The sequence below is a fragment of the Oncorhynchus masou genome, chromosome 10, assembly GCF_036934945.1.
Source record: "Oncorhynchus masou masou isolate Uvic2021 chromosome 10, UVic_Omas_1.1, whole genome shotgun sequence".
NCBI classification, from domain to species: domain Eukaryota; kingdom Metazoa; phylum Chordata; class Actinopteri; order Salmoniformes; family Salmonidae; genus Oncorhynchus; species Oncorhynchus masou.
Window position 1 is genome coordinate 53,269,515 of NC_088221.1, and position 19,168 is coordinate 53,288,682.

Consider the following 19,168-nt stretch of genomic DNA (forward strand, 5'->3'; position numbering starts at 1 on the left):
TCCTTTACAAACAAGTCAAACGATGTAAGGAATCAATCTTTAGGATGTTTTTAACAGAAAACATCAATAATGTTCCAACCGGAGAATTCCTATGTCTGAAGAAAAGCACTGGAACGAGAGCAAACTCTGTCTGGAGCGACACGAGACTGAGACACCACTGGAACGAGAGGCAACTCTGTCGGGAACGCGACACGAGACTGAGACACCACTGGAACGAGAGGCAACTCTGTCGGGAACGCGACACGAGACTGAGACACCACTGGAATGAGAGGTAACTCTGTCGGGAGCGTGTAACGAGCCTGAGAGACACTGCCAGACCCCTGACTCAAACAGGTCTCATGAGCCCCTCCTTTATAGTAGAATCCTCATTCAAGTTTCTAAAGACGGTTGACATCTAGTGGAAGCCGTAGGAAGTGCAACTTGACTCCATAGACACAGTGTATTCGGTAGCTTTGAAAAACTACAAACCTCAGATTTCCTACTTCCTGGTTGGATTTTTCTCAGGTTTGCGCCTGCCATATGAGTTCTGCTATACTCACAGACATCATTCAAACAGTTTTAGAAACTTCAGTGTTTTTTAGCCAATACAAATAATAATATGCATATATTAGCATGTGGGACAGAGTAGGAGGCAGTTCACTCTGGGCACGCTATTCATCCAAAAGTGAAAATGCTGCCCCCTATCCCAAAAGAGTTTTAACAGGCTCCGCATCAATTATATGCAACGCAGGACACGCTAGATAAACTAGTAAAATCATCAACCATGTGTTGTTAACTAGTGATTATGTTACGATAGTTTTTTATAAGATATGTTTAATGCTAGCTAGCAACTTGCCTTGGCTCCTTGCTACACTCACATAACAGGTAGTCAGCCTACAACACAGTCTCCTCGTGGAGTGAAATGTAATCGGCCATAATCGGCATCCAAAAATGCAGATTACCGATTGTTATGAAAACTTGAAATCGACCCTAATTAATCACCCATTCCGATTAATCGATCGACCTCTAGTCTCTAGAACCTAGTATGAGGATTATAGGATCAGCCTACCATATATTTCTCTCTCCCCCTCTCTCTGGATATATAGAGAGAGAGAGAGAGACCTTAGAGATTATTTTTATGATTTTGAGAGTTGGGCTGGGCATTCGCCCTGACCTTAGAGATTATTGTTTATGTCTCTATTTTGGTTTGTGTTTATGTCTCTATTTTGGTTTGGTCAGGGCGTGAGTTGGGGGGATGGGCATTCTATGTTTTGTGTTCTATGTTTTTCTATTTCTATGTTTGGCTAACGTGGTGTGGTTCTCAATCAGAGGCAGCTGTCTGTCAAACACAAACACCATAACCAAAAACAATACTCACAGTTGTCTCTGATTGAGAACTATGGCATTTACAGAGAGATTGAGGAGCTGGGCTGGGCTGGGCTGAGCCTTTTCCCACCTGTGTTTTGTGGGTAGTTTTCACCTGTTTTCTGTGTATCACCTGTCAAGTTTGAAATATCCAATAAATGTCGTTCCACTTCATGATTGTGTCCCACTTGTTGTTGATTCTTCACAAAAAATACAGTTTTATATCTTTATATCTTTATGTTTGAAGCCTGAAATGTGGCAAAAGGTCGCAAAGTTCAAGGGGGCCGAATACTTTCGCAAGGCACTGTATGTATGTATGTATGTATGTATGTATGTATGTATGTATATATATATATGGGAGGAAGCTCTTCCTCTTTCTATATATATACCCAACCGTGAAGGACTCCATGGGCCACTCCAAGCCATTTTGCCACAACTTTGGAAGAAGTGCTTCACGTTTGGGATGATGTTCGGTTTTTTTTCCACCAAACATAATGATGGTCATTATGAAACAGTTCTATTTTTGTTTCATCAGACCAGCTTTCCCCCAAAAGTTTTGTCCCCATTTGCAAACTGCTGGCTTTTTTATGGTGGTTTTGGAGCAGTGGCTTCTTCCTTGCTGAGCAGCCTTTCACGTTATGTCGATATAGGACTCGTTTGGGTGGCAGCATCATGTTGTGGAGGTGCTTTGCTGCAGGAGGGACTGTTGTACTTCACAAAATAGATGGCATCATGAGGTAGGAAAATTATGTGGATATATTGAAGCAACTTCCTGACATCAGACAGGAAGTTAAAACTTGGTCGCAAATGGGTCTTCCAAATGGACAATGACCCCAAGCATACTTCCAAAGTTGTGGTGAAATGGCTCAAGGACAACAAAGTCAAGGTATTGGAGTGTAAATCAATGTCCTGACCTCAATCCTATAGAACATCTGTGGGCAGAACTGAAAAAATGTGTGCGAGCCAGGAGGCCTACAAACCTGACTCAGTTACACCAGCTCTGTCAGGAGGAATGGGCCAAAATTCACCCAACTTATTGTTGGACGCTTGTGGAAGGCAACCTGAAACATTTGACTCAAATTAAACAATTTAAAGGCAATGCTACCAAATAGTAATCGTAAACTACTGACCCACTGGGAATGTGATGAAATAAATAAAAGCTGAAATAAATCATTCTCTCTACTATTATTCGGACATTTCACATTCTTAAATTAAAGTAGTGATCCTAACTGACCTAAGACAGGGCATTTTTACTAGGATTAAAAGTCAGGAATTGTGAAAAACTGAGTTTAAATGTATTTAGCTAAGGTGTATGTAAACTCTGTCTGCCTCCCTGTCTCTCTCTCCCAACCTCCCCTTCTCTCTCTCTCTCTCTCTCTCTCTCTCTCTCGCTCCCTCTCTCTCTCTGCAGGTGACTCCCTGAGTTCAGAGAACCGCTCCTGTCAGGAACGGCCTCTCTCTGTCCGCGACGCTGGGCGGCCCATGCTCCCGCAGTGCACCATGGGTAGCTCTCCAGAGGTGCTGTCATGGGCGTCGTGCCCCAGCCTGCTTGTTGGCAAGCTGAAGGAGGAGCTAAAGAACACTGTGGTGGGGGACAGCGTTAAGAAAACTTCATCTCCCAACACCCCAGCCCCTCCCCTTCCTCTACCCCCCCAGATCATCACAGATCTAGCGCCTCCCACACACCTCCTGGTTCCCCTGATGACGCTCGCCCCACCCACATGCCAGGACGAGGAGGCTATGCTGGGCACCAGCCCACCAATCACAGCGCTCAGTGAGGACTCTGGGCGGGAGCAGAGACAGTTTGACAACAGCGTGCTCCAATTTCAGGAGCACGAGGAGGCGGAGTCACCGGCGTCATGTGGCCAGGAGGGGTGTGGCAGCGGGGGCGAGGGGGAGGGGACAAGGGAAGGGTTGTGTCCCATACACCAACACCACCCTGGGTCTGGAACCCACAACCACCCTCACCCGCATGATGACATCAAACTGCACTTCCACAGAGCACCGGGAGGAGGGGGGTTCCTGGAGGGCCTGTTCGGCTGTCTCAGACCCGTCTGGAACATCATAGGGAAGACCTACAGCACTGAATACAAGCTGCAGCAACAAGGTACACACTGCCTGCTACTATGTCTGGGTGAACAGGGGGTAGGGGTTAAATCCTATCCCTCAGGGTGAACAGGGGTAGTGGTTAAATCCTATCCCTCAGAGTGAACTGGGGGTAGAGGTGAAATCCTGTCCCTCAGGGTGAACAGGGGGTAGGGGTTAAATCCTATCCCTCAGGGTGAACAGGGGTAGTGGTTAAATCCTATCCCTCAGAGTGAACTGGGGGTAGAGGTGAAATCCTGTCCCTCAGAGTGAACTGGGGGTAGAGGTGAAATCCTGTCCCTCAGAGTGAACTGGGGGTAGAGCTAAAATCCTGTCCCTCAGGGTGAACTGGGGGTAGAGGTGAAATCCTGTCCCTCAGAGTGAACTGGAGGTAGAGGTGAAATCCTGTCCCTCAGAGTGAACTGGGGGTAGGGGTTAAAATCCTGTCCCTCAGGGTGAACAGAGTGAAATCTGTCCCTCAGAGTGAACTGGGGGTAGAGCTGAAATCCTGTCCCTCAGAGTGAACTGGGGGTAGAGGTGAAATCCTGTCCCTCAGAGTGAACTGGGGGTAGAGGTGAAATCCTGTCCCTCAGAGTGAACTGGGGGTAGAGGTGAAATTCTATTCCCCAGGGTCGGTTGCACAAGCTGGGCACACGCCTAGTCATAACGGTATGGTTTTAGGCCTGACAGACATGGGTTTAGCCTTGTGGTTGGTCAGCTTGCCATTCGGTTTCCACTAAACCACAACTTGGCAGAAGGTAGTCTAGCGGTTAGTGCGTTAGTAACATGTCTGTCTGTCTGTCTGTCTGTCTGTCTGTCTGTCTGTCTGTCTGTCTGTCTGTCTGTCTGTCTGTCTGTCTGTCTGTCTGTCTGTCTGTCTGTCTGTCTGTCTGTCTGTCTGTCCTCTCTAGACATGTGGGAGGTCCCATTAGTAACATGTCTGTGTGTCTGTCCTCTCTAGACATGTGGGAGGTCCCATTAGTAACATGTCTGTGTGTCTGTCCTCTCTAGACATGTGGGAGGTCCCGTTTGAGGAGATCTCGGAGCTGCAGTGGCTGGGCAGCGGGGCGCAGGGGGCTGTCTTTCTGGGGAAGCTCCATGGCAATGAGGTGGCCATCAAGAAGGTCCGTGAGCAGAAAGAGACAGACATCAAACATCTGAGGAAGCTCAAACACCCCAACATCATCGGCTTCAAGTAGGTCCACTACGCCTAACACTTACCCAACATCATCGGCCTCAAGTAGGTCCACTACCCCTTCCACTGACCCAACATCATCGGCTTCAAGTAGGTTCACTACCCCTTCCACTGACCCTACATCATCGGCTTCAAGTAGTTTCACTACCCCTTCCACTGACCCTACATCATCGGCTTCAAGTAGTTTCACTACCCCTTCCACTGACCCTACATCATCGGCTTCAAGTAGATCCACTCCCCCTACCACTGACCCAACATCATCGGCTACAAGTAGGTCCACTATCCCAACATCATCGGCTTCAAGTAGGTCCACTACCCCTAAACACTAACACTGACCCACCGTCATCGGCTTCAAGTAGGTTCACTGACCCAACATCATCGGCTTCAAGTAGGTTCACTGACCCAACATCATCGGCTTCAAGTAGGTCCACTCCCCTTCCACTGACCCAACATCATCAGCTTCAAGTAGTTTCACTCCCCCTAACACTGACCCAACATCATCAGCTTCAAGTAGGTTCACTACCCCTAACACTAACACTGACACTGACACTGACCCAACATCGGCTTCAAGTAGGTTCACTATTCCTACCACTGACCCTACATCATCGGCTTCAAGTATGTCCACTACCCCTACCACTGACCCAACAGCATCAAGTATATCCACTACCCCTACCACTGACCCAACATCATCAGATTCAAGTAGGTTCGCAACCCTACCACTGACCCAACATCATTGACTTCAAGTAGGTTCACAACCCCTACCACTGACCCAACATCATTGGCTTCAAGTAGGTCCACTACTCCTAACACTCACCCAACATCATTGGCTTCAAGTAGGTTCACTATCCCTAACACTGACCCAGTGTTACGAATCCCTTTTGGCCCGACAGTCTAGGGGGGATGGTAATGAGACTCGTAACATAACTCACGCAAATTATTATTGTGACAAAGGAAAAGTGTGAACGAAATAAGCACGACAACTGAAATCTACCGTCAAACTCTAGGTTTATTTATAAACACACGGTAATGGGGGGAGCAGGAAAAGGGGCTGAGCTGGACCCAAGGAAAGAAACAATAAGTATTCAAAAACACCCCTAAGCTAGACTAGCCTACTTTAACAACAGCTAACTAACTAACCAAAAATACAGTGGGTGGTCCGCCCAGTTCTAACTAGTGTATTTAACAAAGTTCACCTACGGGTAGTGTATGCCCATGGGCGACTTGTCTTGGTTTCCCCCTTTTCCACCAGCAATCAAACACAAAAACCATAACCAAAAACAATACTCACAGGTGATGACAAAGTGCTATGAGGTGCTTAAACAAAAGAGAGGTTACGACACAAAGAGAGAGTGAAACACAGAGACCTACAGACATGACATTTACAGAGAGATTGAGCTGAGCTGGGCTGGGCTGGGCTGAGCTGGGCTCTAGAACAAACAAATGATGGGGTTTTTAAACATTGGGGAAGGAACTGTGATAGGTCAGGAAATAGGAGGAGGTGTGTCTTCTGATTGATGATTGATTGTTGACTGATTGGGGAGTGATGATTTTCACCTGAGAGGGGAGAAGGAGAGAAAAGAAACACACACACAGGATACACACACAGGATAACTGTATCCGTAACACCCAGCATCATCTGCTTCAAGTAGATCCACTCTCCCTACCACTGACCCAACATCATCGGTTTCAAGTAGGCCCCCTACCACTGACCCAACATCATTGACTTCAAGTAGGTTCACTATCCCTACCACTGACCCTACATCATCGGCTTCAAGTATGTCCACTACCCCTACCACTGACCCAACAGCATCAGCTTCAAGTAGATCCACTAACCCTACCACTGACCCAACATCATCAGCTTCAAGTAGATTCTCAACCCTAACACTGACCCAACATCATCCGCTTCAAGTAGGTTCACAATCCTAACACTGACCCAACATCATCCGCTTCAAGTAGGTTCACCCCCCCTAACACTGACACTGACCCAACATCATCAGCTTCAAGTAGGTACACAACCCTAACACTGACCCAACATCATCCGCTTCAAGTAGGTTCACTCCCCCTAACACTGACACTGACCCAATATCATCCGCTTCAAGTAGGTCCACTACCCCTACCACTGACCCAGCATCATCAGCTTCAAGTAGGTTCACCCCCCCTAACACTGACACTGACCCAACATCATCGGCTTCAAGTAGGTCCACTACCCCTTCCACTGACCCAACATCATCGGCTTCAAGTACAGTGCCTTGCGAAAGTATTCGGCCCCCTTGAACTTTGCGACCTTTTGCCACATTTCAGGCTTCAAACATAAAGATATAAAACTGTATTTTTTTGTGAAGAATCAACAACAAGTGGGACACAATCATGAAGTGGAACGACATTTATTGGATATTTCAAACTTTTTTAACAAATCAAAAACTGAAAAATTGGGCGTGCAAAATTATTCAGCCCCTTTACTTTCAGTGCAGCAAACTCTCTCCAGAAGTTCAGTGAGGATCTCTGAATGATCCAATGTTGACCTAAATGACTAATGATGATAAATACAGTCCACCTGTGTGTAATCAAGTCTCCGTATAAATGCACCTGCACTGTAATAGTCTCAGAGGTCCGTTAAAAGCGCAGAGAGCATCATGAAGAACAAGGAACACACCAGGCAGGTCCGAGATACTGTTGTGAAGAAGTTTAAAGCCGGATTTGGATACAAAACGATTTCCCAAGCTTTTAACATCCCAAGGAGCACTGTGCAAGCGATAATATTGAAATGGAAGGAGTATCAGACCACTGCAAATCTACCAAGACCTGGCCGTCCCTCTAAACTTTCAGCTCATACAAGGAGAAGACTGATCAGAGATGCAGCCAAGAGGCCCATGATCACTCTGGATGAACTGCAGAGATCTACAGCTGAGGTGGGAGACTCTGTCCATAGGACAACAATCAGTCGTATATTGCACAAATCTGGCCTTTATGGAAGAGTGGCAAGAAGAAAGCCATTTCTTAAAGATATCCATAAAAAGTGTCGTTTAAAGTTTGCCACACGCCATCTAGGAGACACACCAAACATGTGGAAGAAGGTGCTCTGGTCAGATGAAACCAAAATTGAACTTTTTGGCAACAATGCAAAACGTTATGTTTGGCGTAAAAGCAACACAGCTCATCACCCTGAACACACCATACCCACTGTCAAACATGGTGGTGGCAGCATCATGGTTTGGGCCTGCTTTTCTTCAGCAGGGTCAGGGAAGATGGTTAAAATTGATGGGAAGATGGATGGAGCCAAATACAGGACCATTCTGGAAGAAAACCTGATGGAGTCTGCAAAAGACCTGAGACTGGGACGGAGATTTGTCTTCCAACAAGACAATGATACAAAACATAAAGAAAAATCTAAAATGGAATGGTTCAAAAATAAACATATCCAGGTGTTAGAATGGCCAAGTCAAAGTCCAGACCTGAATCCAATTGGGGATCTGTGGAAAGAACTGAAAACTGCTGTTCACAAATGCTCTCCATCCAACCTCACTGAGCACGAGCTGTTTTGCAAGGAGGAATGGGAAAAAATGTCAGTCTCTCAATGTGCAAAACTGATAGAGACATACCCCAAGCGACTTACAGCTGTAATCGCAGCAAAAGGTGGCGCTACAAAGTATTAACTTAAGGGGACTGAATAATTTTGCACGCCCAATTTTTCAGTTTTTGATTTGTTAAAAAAGTTTGAAATATCCAATAAATGTCGTTCCACTTCATGATTGTGTCCTACTTGTTGTTGATTCTTCACAAAAAAATACAGTTTTATATCTTTATGTTTGAAGCCTGAAATGTGGCAAAAGGTTGCAAAGTTCAAGGGGGCCGAATACTTTCGCAAGGCACTGTAGGTCCACTCCCCCTTCCACTGACCCTACATCATCGGCTTCAAGTAGGTTCACTCCCCCTACCACTGACCCAACATCATCGGCTTCAAGTAGGTCCACTACCCCTACCACTGACCCAATATCATCGGTTTCAAGCTGGTCCACTCCCCCTTCCACTGACCCACCGTCATCGGCTTCAAGTAGGCCCCCTACCACTGACCCAACATCATTGACTTCAAGTAGGTTCACTACCCCTACCACTGACCCAACATCATCGGCTTCAAGTAGGCCCCCTACCACTGACCCAACATCATTGACTTCAAGTAGGTTCACTACCCCTACCACTGACCCAACATCATCGGCTTCAAGTAGGCCCCCTACCACTGACCTAACATCATTGACTTCAAGTAGGTTCACTACCCCTACCACTGACCCAACATCATCGGCTTCAAGTAGGCCCCCTACCACTGACCCAACATCATTGACTTCAAGTAGGTTCACTACCCCTACCACTGACCCAACATCATCGGCTTCAAGTAGGCCCCCTACCACTGACCTAACATCATTGACTTCAAGTAGGTTCACTACCCCAACCACTGACCCAACATCATCGGTTTCAAGTAGGCCCCCTACCACTGACCCAACATCATTGACTTCAAGTAGGTTCACTACCCCTACCACTGACCCAACATCATCGGCTTCAAGTAGGTTCACTACCCCTAACACTGACACTGACCCAACATCATCAGCTTCAAGTAGGTTCACCACCCCTATAACTGACCCAACATCATCAGCTTCAAGTAGGTTCACTACCCCTAACACTAACACTGACACTGACCCAACAACATCGGCTTCAAGTAGGTTCACAATCCCTACCACTGACCCTACATCATCTGCTTCAAGTATGTCCACTACCCCTACCACTGACCCAACATCATCAGCTTCAAGTAGGTTCACTCCCCCTAACACTGACACTGACCCAACATCATCAGCTTCAAGTAGGTTCACAACCCTAACACTGACCCAACATCATCCGCTTCAAGTAGGTTCACTCCCCCTAACACTGACATTGACCCAAAATCATTGGCTTCAAGTAGGTCCACTACTCCTAACACTCACCCAACATCATCGGCTTCAAGTAGGTTCACTATCCCTAACACTGACCCAACATCATCGGCTTCAAGTAGGCCCCCCCTACCACTGACCCAACATCATTGACTTCAAGTAGGTTCACTACCCCTACCACTGACCCAACATCATCGGCTTCAAGTAGGCCCCCTACCACTGACCCAACATCATTGACTTCAAGTAGGTTCACTACCCCTACCACTGACCCAACATCATTGGCTTCAAGTAGGCCCCCTACCACTGACCTAACATCATTGACTTCAAGTAGGTTCACTACCCCAACCACTGACCCAACATCATCGGTTTCAAGTAGGCCCCCTACCACTGACCCAACATCATTGACTTCAAGTAGGTTCACTACCCCTACCACTGACCCAACATCATCAGCTTCAAGTAGGTTCACTACCCCTAACACTGACACTGACCCAACATCATCAGCTTCAAGTAGGTTCACCACCCCTATAACTGACCCAACATCATCAGCTTCAAGTAGGTTCACTACCCCTAACACTAACACTGACACTGACCCAACAACATCGGCTTCAAGTAGGTTCACAATCCCTACCACTGACCCTACATCATCTGCTTCAAGTATGTCCACTACCCCTACCACTGACCCAACATCATCAGCTTCAAGTAGGTTCACTCCCCCTAACACTGACACTGACCCAACATCATCAGCTTCAAGTAGGTTCACAACCCTAACACTGACCCAACATCATCCGCTTCAAGTAGGTTCACTCCCCCTAACACTGACATTGACCCAAAATCATTGGCTTCAAGTAGGTCCACTACTCCTAACACTCACCCAACATCATCGGCTTCAAGTAGGTTCACTATCCCTAACACTGACCCAACATCATCGGCTTCAAGTAGGTTCACTACCCCTACCACTGACCCAGCATCATCTGCTTCAAGTAGCTCCACTCTCCCTACCACTGACCCAACATCATCGGCCCTCAAGTAGGCCCCCTACCAATGACCCAACATCATTGACTTCAAGTAGGTTCACAACCCCTACCACTGACACTGACCCAACATCATTGGCTTCAAGTAGGTCCCCTACCCCTACCACTGACCCAACATAATCAGCTTCAAGTAGGTACACTACCCCTAACACTGACACTGACCCAACAACATCGGCTTCAAGTAGGTTCACTACCCCTACCATTGACCCAACAGCATCAGCTTCAAGTAGATCCACTACCCCTACCACTGACCCAACATCATCAGCTTCAAGTAGGTTCACAACCCTTACACTGACCCAACATCATCCGTCTCCCCTAGGTTCACTCCCTAACACTGACCCAACATCATCAGCTTCAAGTAGGTTCACAACCCTAACATTGACCCAACATCATCCGCTTCAAGTAGGTTCACTCCCCCTAACACTGACACTGACCCAATATCATCAGCTTCAAGTAGGTTCACTCCCCCTAACACTGACACTGACCCAATATCATCGGCTTCAAGTAGGTTCACTCCCCCTAACACTGACACTGACCCAACACCATCGTCTTCAAGTAGGTTCACTACCCCTCACACTAGATTACTGTTATAACCCCTCACACTTGACTACTGACATAACCCCTCACACTAGACTACTGTTATAACCCCTCACACTAGACTACTGTTATAACCCCTCACACTAGACTACTGTTATAACCCCTCAAAACCCATAGATTACTGTTATAACCCCTCACACTAGACTACTGACATAACCCCTCACACTAGACTACATGCATAACCCCTCACACTAGACTACATGCATAACCCCTCACACTAGACTACATGCATAACCCCTCACACTAGACTACATGCATAACCCCTCACACTAGACTACATGCATAACCCCTCACACTAGACTACATGCATAACCCCTCACACTAGACTACATGCATAACCCCTCACACTAGACTACATGCATAACCCCTCACACTAGACTACATGCATAACCCCTCACACTAGACTACTGGCATAACCCCTCACACTAGACTATTGACATAACCCCTCACACTAGACTATTGACATAACCCCTCACACTAGACTATTGACATAACCCCTCACACTAGACTATTGACATAACCCCTCACACTAGACTATTGACATAACCCCTCACACTAGACTAAATGCATAACCCCTCACACTAGACTACATGCATAACCCCTCACACTAGACTACTGGCATAACCCCTCGCACTGTCTCCCCTGATATAACCACTCACACTAGACTACTGACACAACCCCTCACACTAGACTACTGACAGAACCCCTCACACTAGACTACTGACACAACCCCTCACGCTAGACTACTGTCATAACCCCTCACACTAGACTACATGCATAACCCCTCTGTCACGATTGTCGTATGGAGTAGACCAAAGCGCAGCGTGGTTAGAATACATAATACTTTTAATAAAGATAGACACTAAACAAACTATACAAAATCACAAAACGAACGTGAAGCTATGATACAAAAGTGCAAACACAAGCAACTAGACATAGACAATAACCCACGAAATACCCAAAGAAGATGGCTACCTAAATATGGTTCCCAATCAGAGACAACGATAAACACCTGCCTCTATTTGAGAACCAATCAAGGCAACCATAGACCTACATAAACACCTAGATGGAACATCCCCATAAATCTACAAAACCCATAGACAGTAAAAACACCCTAGATGAGACAAAAACACACATACCACCCTCGTCACACTCTGACCTAACCAAAATATATAAAGAAAACAAAGAATACTCAGGTCAGGGCGTGACACCATCACACTAGACTCCTGACATAACCCCTCGTACTAGACTCCTGGCATAACCCCTCGTACTAGACTACTGGCATAACCCCTCACACTAGACTACTGGCATAACCCCTCACACTGGACTACTGGCATAACCCCTCACACTAGACTACTGGCATAACCCCTCACACTAGACTACTGGCATAACCCCTCACACTAGACTACTGGCATAACCCCTCACACTAGACTACTGGCATAACCCCTCACACTAGACTACTGGCATAACCCCTCACACTAGACTACTGGCATAACCCCTCACACTAGACTACTGGCATAACCCCTCACACTAGACTACTGGCATAACCCCTCACACTAGACTACTGGCATAACCCCTCACACTAGACTACTGGCATAACCCCTCACACTAGACTACTGGCATAACCCCTCACACTAGACTACTGGCATAACCCCTCACACTAGACTACTGGCATAACCCCTCACACTAGACTACTGGCATAACCCCTCACACTAGACTACTGGCATAACCCCTCACACTAGACTACTGGCGTAACCCCTCACACTAGACTACTGACACAACCCCTGACACTAGACTACTGTCATAACCCCTCACACTAGACTACATGCATAACCCCTCTGTCACGATTGACTATGGAGTAGACCAAAGCGCAGCGTGGTTAGAATACATAATACTTTTAATAAAGATAGACACTAAACAAACTATACAAAATCACAAAACAACTGACGCTATGATACAAAAGTGCAAACACAAGCAACTAGACATAGACAATAACCCCGATATACCCAAGAAGATGGCTGCCTAAATATGGTTCCCAATCAGAGACAACGATAAACACCTGCCTCTATTTGAGAACCAATCAAGGCAACCATAGACCTACATAAACACCTAGATGGAACATCCCCATAAATCTACAAAACCCATAGACAGTAAAAACACCCTAGATGAGACAAAAACACAATACCACCCTCTAACACTCTGACCAAATCCAAAATATATAAAGAAAACAAAATGAATACTCAGGTCAGGGCTGACACCATCACACTAGACTCCTGACATAACCCCTGTCACTAGACTCCTGGCATAACCCCTCCCACTAGACTCCTGGACAAAACCCCTTTCGTAAACAGACTCCTGACATAACCCCTAACTAGACTACTGGCATAACCCCTCACACTAGACTACTGACATAACCCCTCACACTAGACTACTGGCATAACCCCTCACACTAGACTACTGGCATAACCCCTCACACTAGACTACTGGCATAACCCCTCGTACTAGACTACTGGCATAACCCCTCACACTAGACTACTGTCATAACCCCTCACACTAGACTACATGCATAACCCCTCTGTCACGATTGTCGTATGGAGTAGACCAAACTCGTGCAGCGTTATGGTTAGAATACATAATACTTTTAATAAAGATAGACACTAAACAAACTATACAAAATCACAAAACGAACTTGTCTCTATGATACAAAAGTGCAAACACAAGCAACTAGACATAGACAATAACCCACGATATACCCAAAGAAGATGGCTGCCTAAATATGGTTCCCAATCAGAGACAACGATAAACACCTGCCTCTATTTGAGAACCAATCAAGGCAACCATAGACCTACATAAACACCTAGATGGAACATCCCCATAAATCTACAAAACCCATAGACAGTAAAAACACCCTAGATGAGACAAAAACACACATACCACCCTCGTAACACTCTGACCAAACCAAAATATATAAAGAAAACAAAGAATACTCAGGTCAGGGCGTGACACCATCACACTAGACTCCTGACATAACCCCTCGCACTAGACTCCTGGCATAACCCCTCCCACTAGACTCCTGACATAACCCCTCGTACTAGACTCCTGACATAACCCCTCACACTAGACTACTGGCATAACCCCTCACACTAGACTACTGACATAACCCCTCACACTAGACTAAACTGGCCTAACCCCTCCCACTAGACTACTGGCATAACCCCTCACACTAGACTACTGGCATAACCCCTCCTACCCTCCCCTACCCCAAACCCCTCCACTAACTACTGTCCCAACCCCTCACACTAACTACATGCCCAACCCCTCTGTCACGAAACCGTATGGAGTAGACCAAACGCAGCGTGGTTAGAATACATAATACTTTTAATAAAGATAGACACTAAACAAACTATACAAAATCACAAAACCCTACCCTGACGCTATGATACAAAAGTGCAAACACAAGCAACTAGACATAGACAATAACCCACGATATACCCAAAGAAGATGGCTGCCTAAATATGGTTCCCAATCAGAGACAACGATAAACACCTGCCTCTATTTGAGAACCAATCAAGGCAACCATAGACCTGTATAAACACCTAGATGGAACATCCCCATAAATCTACAAAACCCATGGACAGTAAAAACACCCTAGATGGGGACAAAAACACACATACCACCCTGGGGACACTCTGACCAAACCAAAATATATAAAGAAAACAAAGAATACTCAGGTCTGGGCGTAACACCATCACACTAGACTCCTGAATAAAGAGATCGGGAGTAGTCTCCTGGCATAAAGAGATCCCACTAGACTCCTGACATAAAGAGATGGGGAGTAGACTCCTGAATAAAGACATGGGGAACTACTGGCATAACCCCTAAAGACTATGGGGATAACCCCTCAACTAAAGACTACTGGGGAGAACCCCTCACACTGACTACTGACAGAATGGGGACTAGACTACTGGCATAAAGAGATGGGGACTAGACTACTGGCATAACCCCTGGGGACTAGACTACTGGCATAACCCCTCGTACTAGACTACTGGCATAACCCCTCACACTAGACTACTGGATAACCCCTCTGTAATAGACTACTGGGGAGTAACCCCTCACACTAGACTACTGGCATAAAGAGACACTAGACTACTGGCATAACCCCTCACACTAGACTACTGGCATAACCCCTCACACTAGACTACTGGCATAACCCCTCACACTAGACTACTGGGGAACCCCTCACACTAGACTACTGGCAAACCCCTCTGTACTAAAGACTACTGGCATAACCCCTCACACTAGACTACTGGCATAACCCTCACACTAAAGACTACTGGCAGTGGTCTGTCACACTAAACTACTGGGGAGAACCCTGTCTGGACTACTGGAACCCCTCACACTGGACTACTGGCATAACCCCTCACACTGGACTACTGGCTGTATAACCCCTCACACTGGACTACTGGCATAACACCTCACACTAGACTACTGGCATAACCCCTCACACTAGACTACTGGCATAACCCCTGGTAAACTAGACTACTGGCATAACCCCTCACACTAGACTCTTAAAGAGATGGGGAGTAGCCTAATCTAGCTCTTAAAGAGATGGGGAGTAGCCTATTCTAGCTCTTAAAGGGGGGAGCCTACCTTGGGTGTACATTTCTGTTCAATAAAAATTATTCTGCAGTTATTTTATTGTTATTTATTATGTTAGCAATCAAATGTACATGTTAATAATAGTATCTTCTGATTAAAATTATTATGTCTCATATTTTAACTAAATCCAATATATTAGTTTCTGTCTGTAATTAGGTATATGGGGACCCCTAACCCTCCCCTGTCTGGATAAAGCATTATGATTGAATGGCTTGTCTGTACTAAAAAATCAGAGTACATGTTGGAAAAAGATATTGGTTCCTTTCTAAACAGAGCAATGCGAATAAAAGATAACTGAGTTCTTTGGCTGGAATAAAGAGATGGGGAGAGTTCACTTTAAAAAGGAAGGGGAGGAGGACTATATGTGAAAAATCCCTGAGCACATCTGGCTGGTACTATTGTTTGAGGAGTGTCTGTCTGGAGTTTTTGCTGTTGTCTGATTTGAAGTTGTACCCTATAAAGAGATGGAGAATATCATTTAAACATGCTTTTCAGTCTAGTACTAAAGAGATTAATCTGTGTGTAGGAAAGAGATGGGGATGTCTGTCTGTAATAAAGTGTCGTCTGTCTGTAGTAAAGAGACCCCAACTCCGTGCTAAATAAAGAGATGGTGTACTGTGTCACATCTTTTTGACTTTGTAAAGAGATGGGGAGTGGTCTTCTCCTCCCTAAAGAGATGGGGATCCTCCCTCTCCTCTAAAGAGATGGGGAGTGTCTGTCTGGAATCCAGGGATGGGCACCCAGGCTCTGTCTGTATCTTAATGGAGTATTGTTCCCAGGGCCAACTCTAGAGGTTCTGAGGGTCTGTCTGTAATGAAGACTGCTGGTGGACTGGGCCTCAGGGATCGCCTCTGGGATGAACTGTCTGCAATAAAGATCATACACAGAGACCTCAAGTCACCCAAGTGAGTGTCTCTAATAAAACCCTCCCCCAAACCTTTAAAACCCTCCCCCAACCCTCCACTGTACCCCAAACCTCCCTGTAATAAACCCATGGGGACCCTCCCCTAACTCTAACCTAAAGACCATCCCAAACCCTCCCCTGTACCCCAAAGATGGGGAGTGGTCTGTCCCTCCCCCAAAGAGATGGGGAGACCCTCCCTAACCTCCCCCAACCCCAAACCTCCCTGGCCCTGTAACCCCAAAGATCCCCTAACCCTCCCCCTGTAACCCTGGGGAACCCCAACCCTCCCCTAACCCCAAACCTCCCCTAACCCTCCCCCAACCCTCCCCTAACCCTAACCCTCCCCTATCCTGTAACCCTACCCTCCCCTAACCTGGCTAATCCTAAAGAGATGGGGAACCCTCCCCTGTCCCTCCACCAACCCTCCCCCAACCCTCCCCCTACCCTAAAGGGGAGAGGTCCCCCAACCCTTCCCTAACCCTACCCTTCCCCAACCCTCCCTAACCCTGGGGACCCTCCCTGTCTAACCCTAACCCTATCCCATAACCCCAGAGTGGTCTGTCTGTAGTAAAGAGATGGGGAGTGGTCTGTCTGTAATAAAGAGATGGGGAGTGGTCTGCCTGGAATAAAGAGATGGGGAGTGGTCTGTCTGTAATAAAGAGATGGGGAGTGGTCTGTCTGGAATAAAGAGATGGGGAGTGGTCTGGCTGTAATAAAGAGATGGGGAGTGGTCTGTCTGGAATAAAGAGATGGGGAGTGGTCTGGCTGTAATAAAGAGATGGGGAGTGGTCTGTCTGGAATAAAGAGATGGGGAGTGGTCTGTCTGTAATAAAGAGATGGGGAGTGGTCTGTCTGGAATAAAGAGATGGGGAGTGGTCTGTCTGGAATAAAGAGATGGGGAGTGGTCTGTCTGGAATAAAGAGATGGGGAGTGGTCTGTCTGGAATAAAGAGATGGGGAGTGGTCTGTCTGTAGTAAAGAGATGGGGAGAGGTCTGTCTGGAATAAAGAGATGGGGAGTGGTCTGTCTGGAATAAAGAGATGGGGAGTGGTCTGTCTGGAATAAAGAGATGGGGAGTGGTCTGTCTGTAATAAAGAGATGGGGAGAGGTCTGTCTGGAATAAAGAGATGGGGAGAGGTCTGTCTGTAGTAAAGAGATGGGGAGTGGTCTGTCTGTAATAAAGAGATGGGGAGTGGTCTGTCTGGAATAAAGAGATGGGGAGTGGTCTGTCTGGAATAAAGAGATGGGGAGTGGTCTGTCTGTAATAAAGAGATGGGGAGAGGTCTGGCTGTAGTAAAGAGATGGGGAGAGGTCTGGCTGTAGTAAAGAGATGGGGAGTGGTCTGTCTGTAATAAAGAGATGGGGAGTGGTCTGTCTGTAATAAAGAGATGGGGAGTGGTCTGTCTGGAATAAAGAGATGTGGAGTGGTCTGGCTGTAGTAAAGAGATGGGGAGAGGTCTGTCTGTAGTAAAGAGATGGGGAGAGGTCTGTCTGTAATAAAGAGATGGGGAGTGGTCTGTCTGGAATAAAGAGATGGGGAGTGGTCTGTCTGGAATAAAGAGATGGGGAGAGGTCTGTCTGTAGTAAAGAGATGGGGAGAGGTCTGTCTGTAATAAAGAGATGGGGAGTGGTCTGTCTGGAATAAAGAGATGGGGAGTGGTCTGTCTGGAATAAAGAGATGGGGAGAGGTCTGTCTGTAGTAAAGAGATGGGGAGTGGTCTGTCTGTAGTAAAGAGATGGGGAGTGGTCTGTCTGGAATAAAGAGATGGGAAGTGGTCTGTCTGGAATAAAGAGATGGGGAGTGGTCTGGCTGTCTGCTAAATGACTTAAATGTAAATGTAAATGTAAAGAGATGGGGAGAGGTCTGTCTGGAATAAAGAGATGGGGAGTGGTCTGTCTGTAATAAAGAGATGGGGAGAGGTCTGTCTGGAATAAAGAGATGGGGAGAGGTCTGTCTGTAATAAAGAGATGGGGAGTGGTCTGTCTGGAATAAAGAGATGGGGAGTGGTCTGTCTGTAGTAAAGAGATGGGGAGTGGTCTGTCTGTAGTAAAGAGATGGGGAGTGGTCTGTCTGTAATAAAGAGATGGGGAGTGGTCTGTCTGTAGTAAAGAGATGGGGAGTGGTCTGTCTGTAATAAAGAGATGGGGAGTGGTCTGTCTGTAATAAAGAGATGGGGAGTGGTCTGTCTGGAATAAAGAGATGGGGAGTGGTCTGTCTGTAATAAAGATATGGGGAGTGGTCTGTCTGGAATAAAGAGATGGGGAGTGGTCTGTCTGTAGTAAAGAGATGGGGAGTGGTCTGTCTGGAATAAAGAGATGGGGAGTGGTCTGTCTGTAGTAAAGAGATGGGGAGTGGTCTGTCTGGAATAAAGAGATGGGGAGTGGTCTGTCTGTAATAAAAAGATGGGGAGTGGTCTGTCTGGAATAAAGAGATGGGG

The 19,168-nt window shown here is 46.5% G+C and overlaps 1 protein-coding gene across 1 annotated transcript in view; it reads left to right on the forward strand.

Annotated features, from left to right (window-relative positions):
• si:ch211-45c16.2 (mitogen-activated protein kinase kinase kinase 13) overlaps window positions 1-19,168 on the forward strand; it is a 186,366-nt gene that overhangs the window by 128,183 nt on the left and 39,015 nt on the right. Inside the window, 7 exon segments of the mRNA XM_064977002.1 lie at window positions 2,756-3,451; window positions 4,441-4,624; window positions 16,338-16,347; window positions 16,409-16,425; window positions 16,579-16,613; window positions 16,616-16,696; window positions 16,699-16,732. Of these exon segments, the coding sequence (XP_064833074.1) occupies window positions 2,827-3,451; window positions 4,441-4,624; window positions 16,338-16,347; window positions 16,409-16,425; window positions 16,579-16,613; window positions 16,616-16,696; window positions 16,699-16,732 (986 nt within the window). The 5' untranslated portion in view covers window positions 2,756-2,826.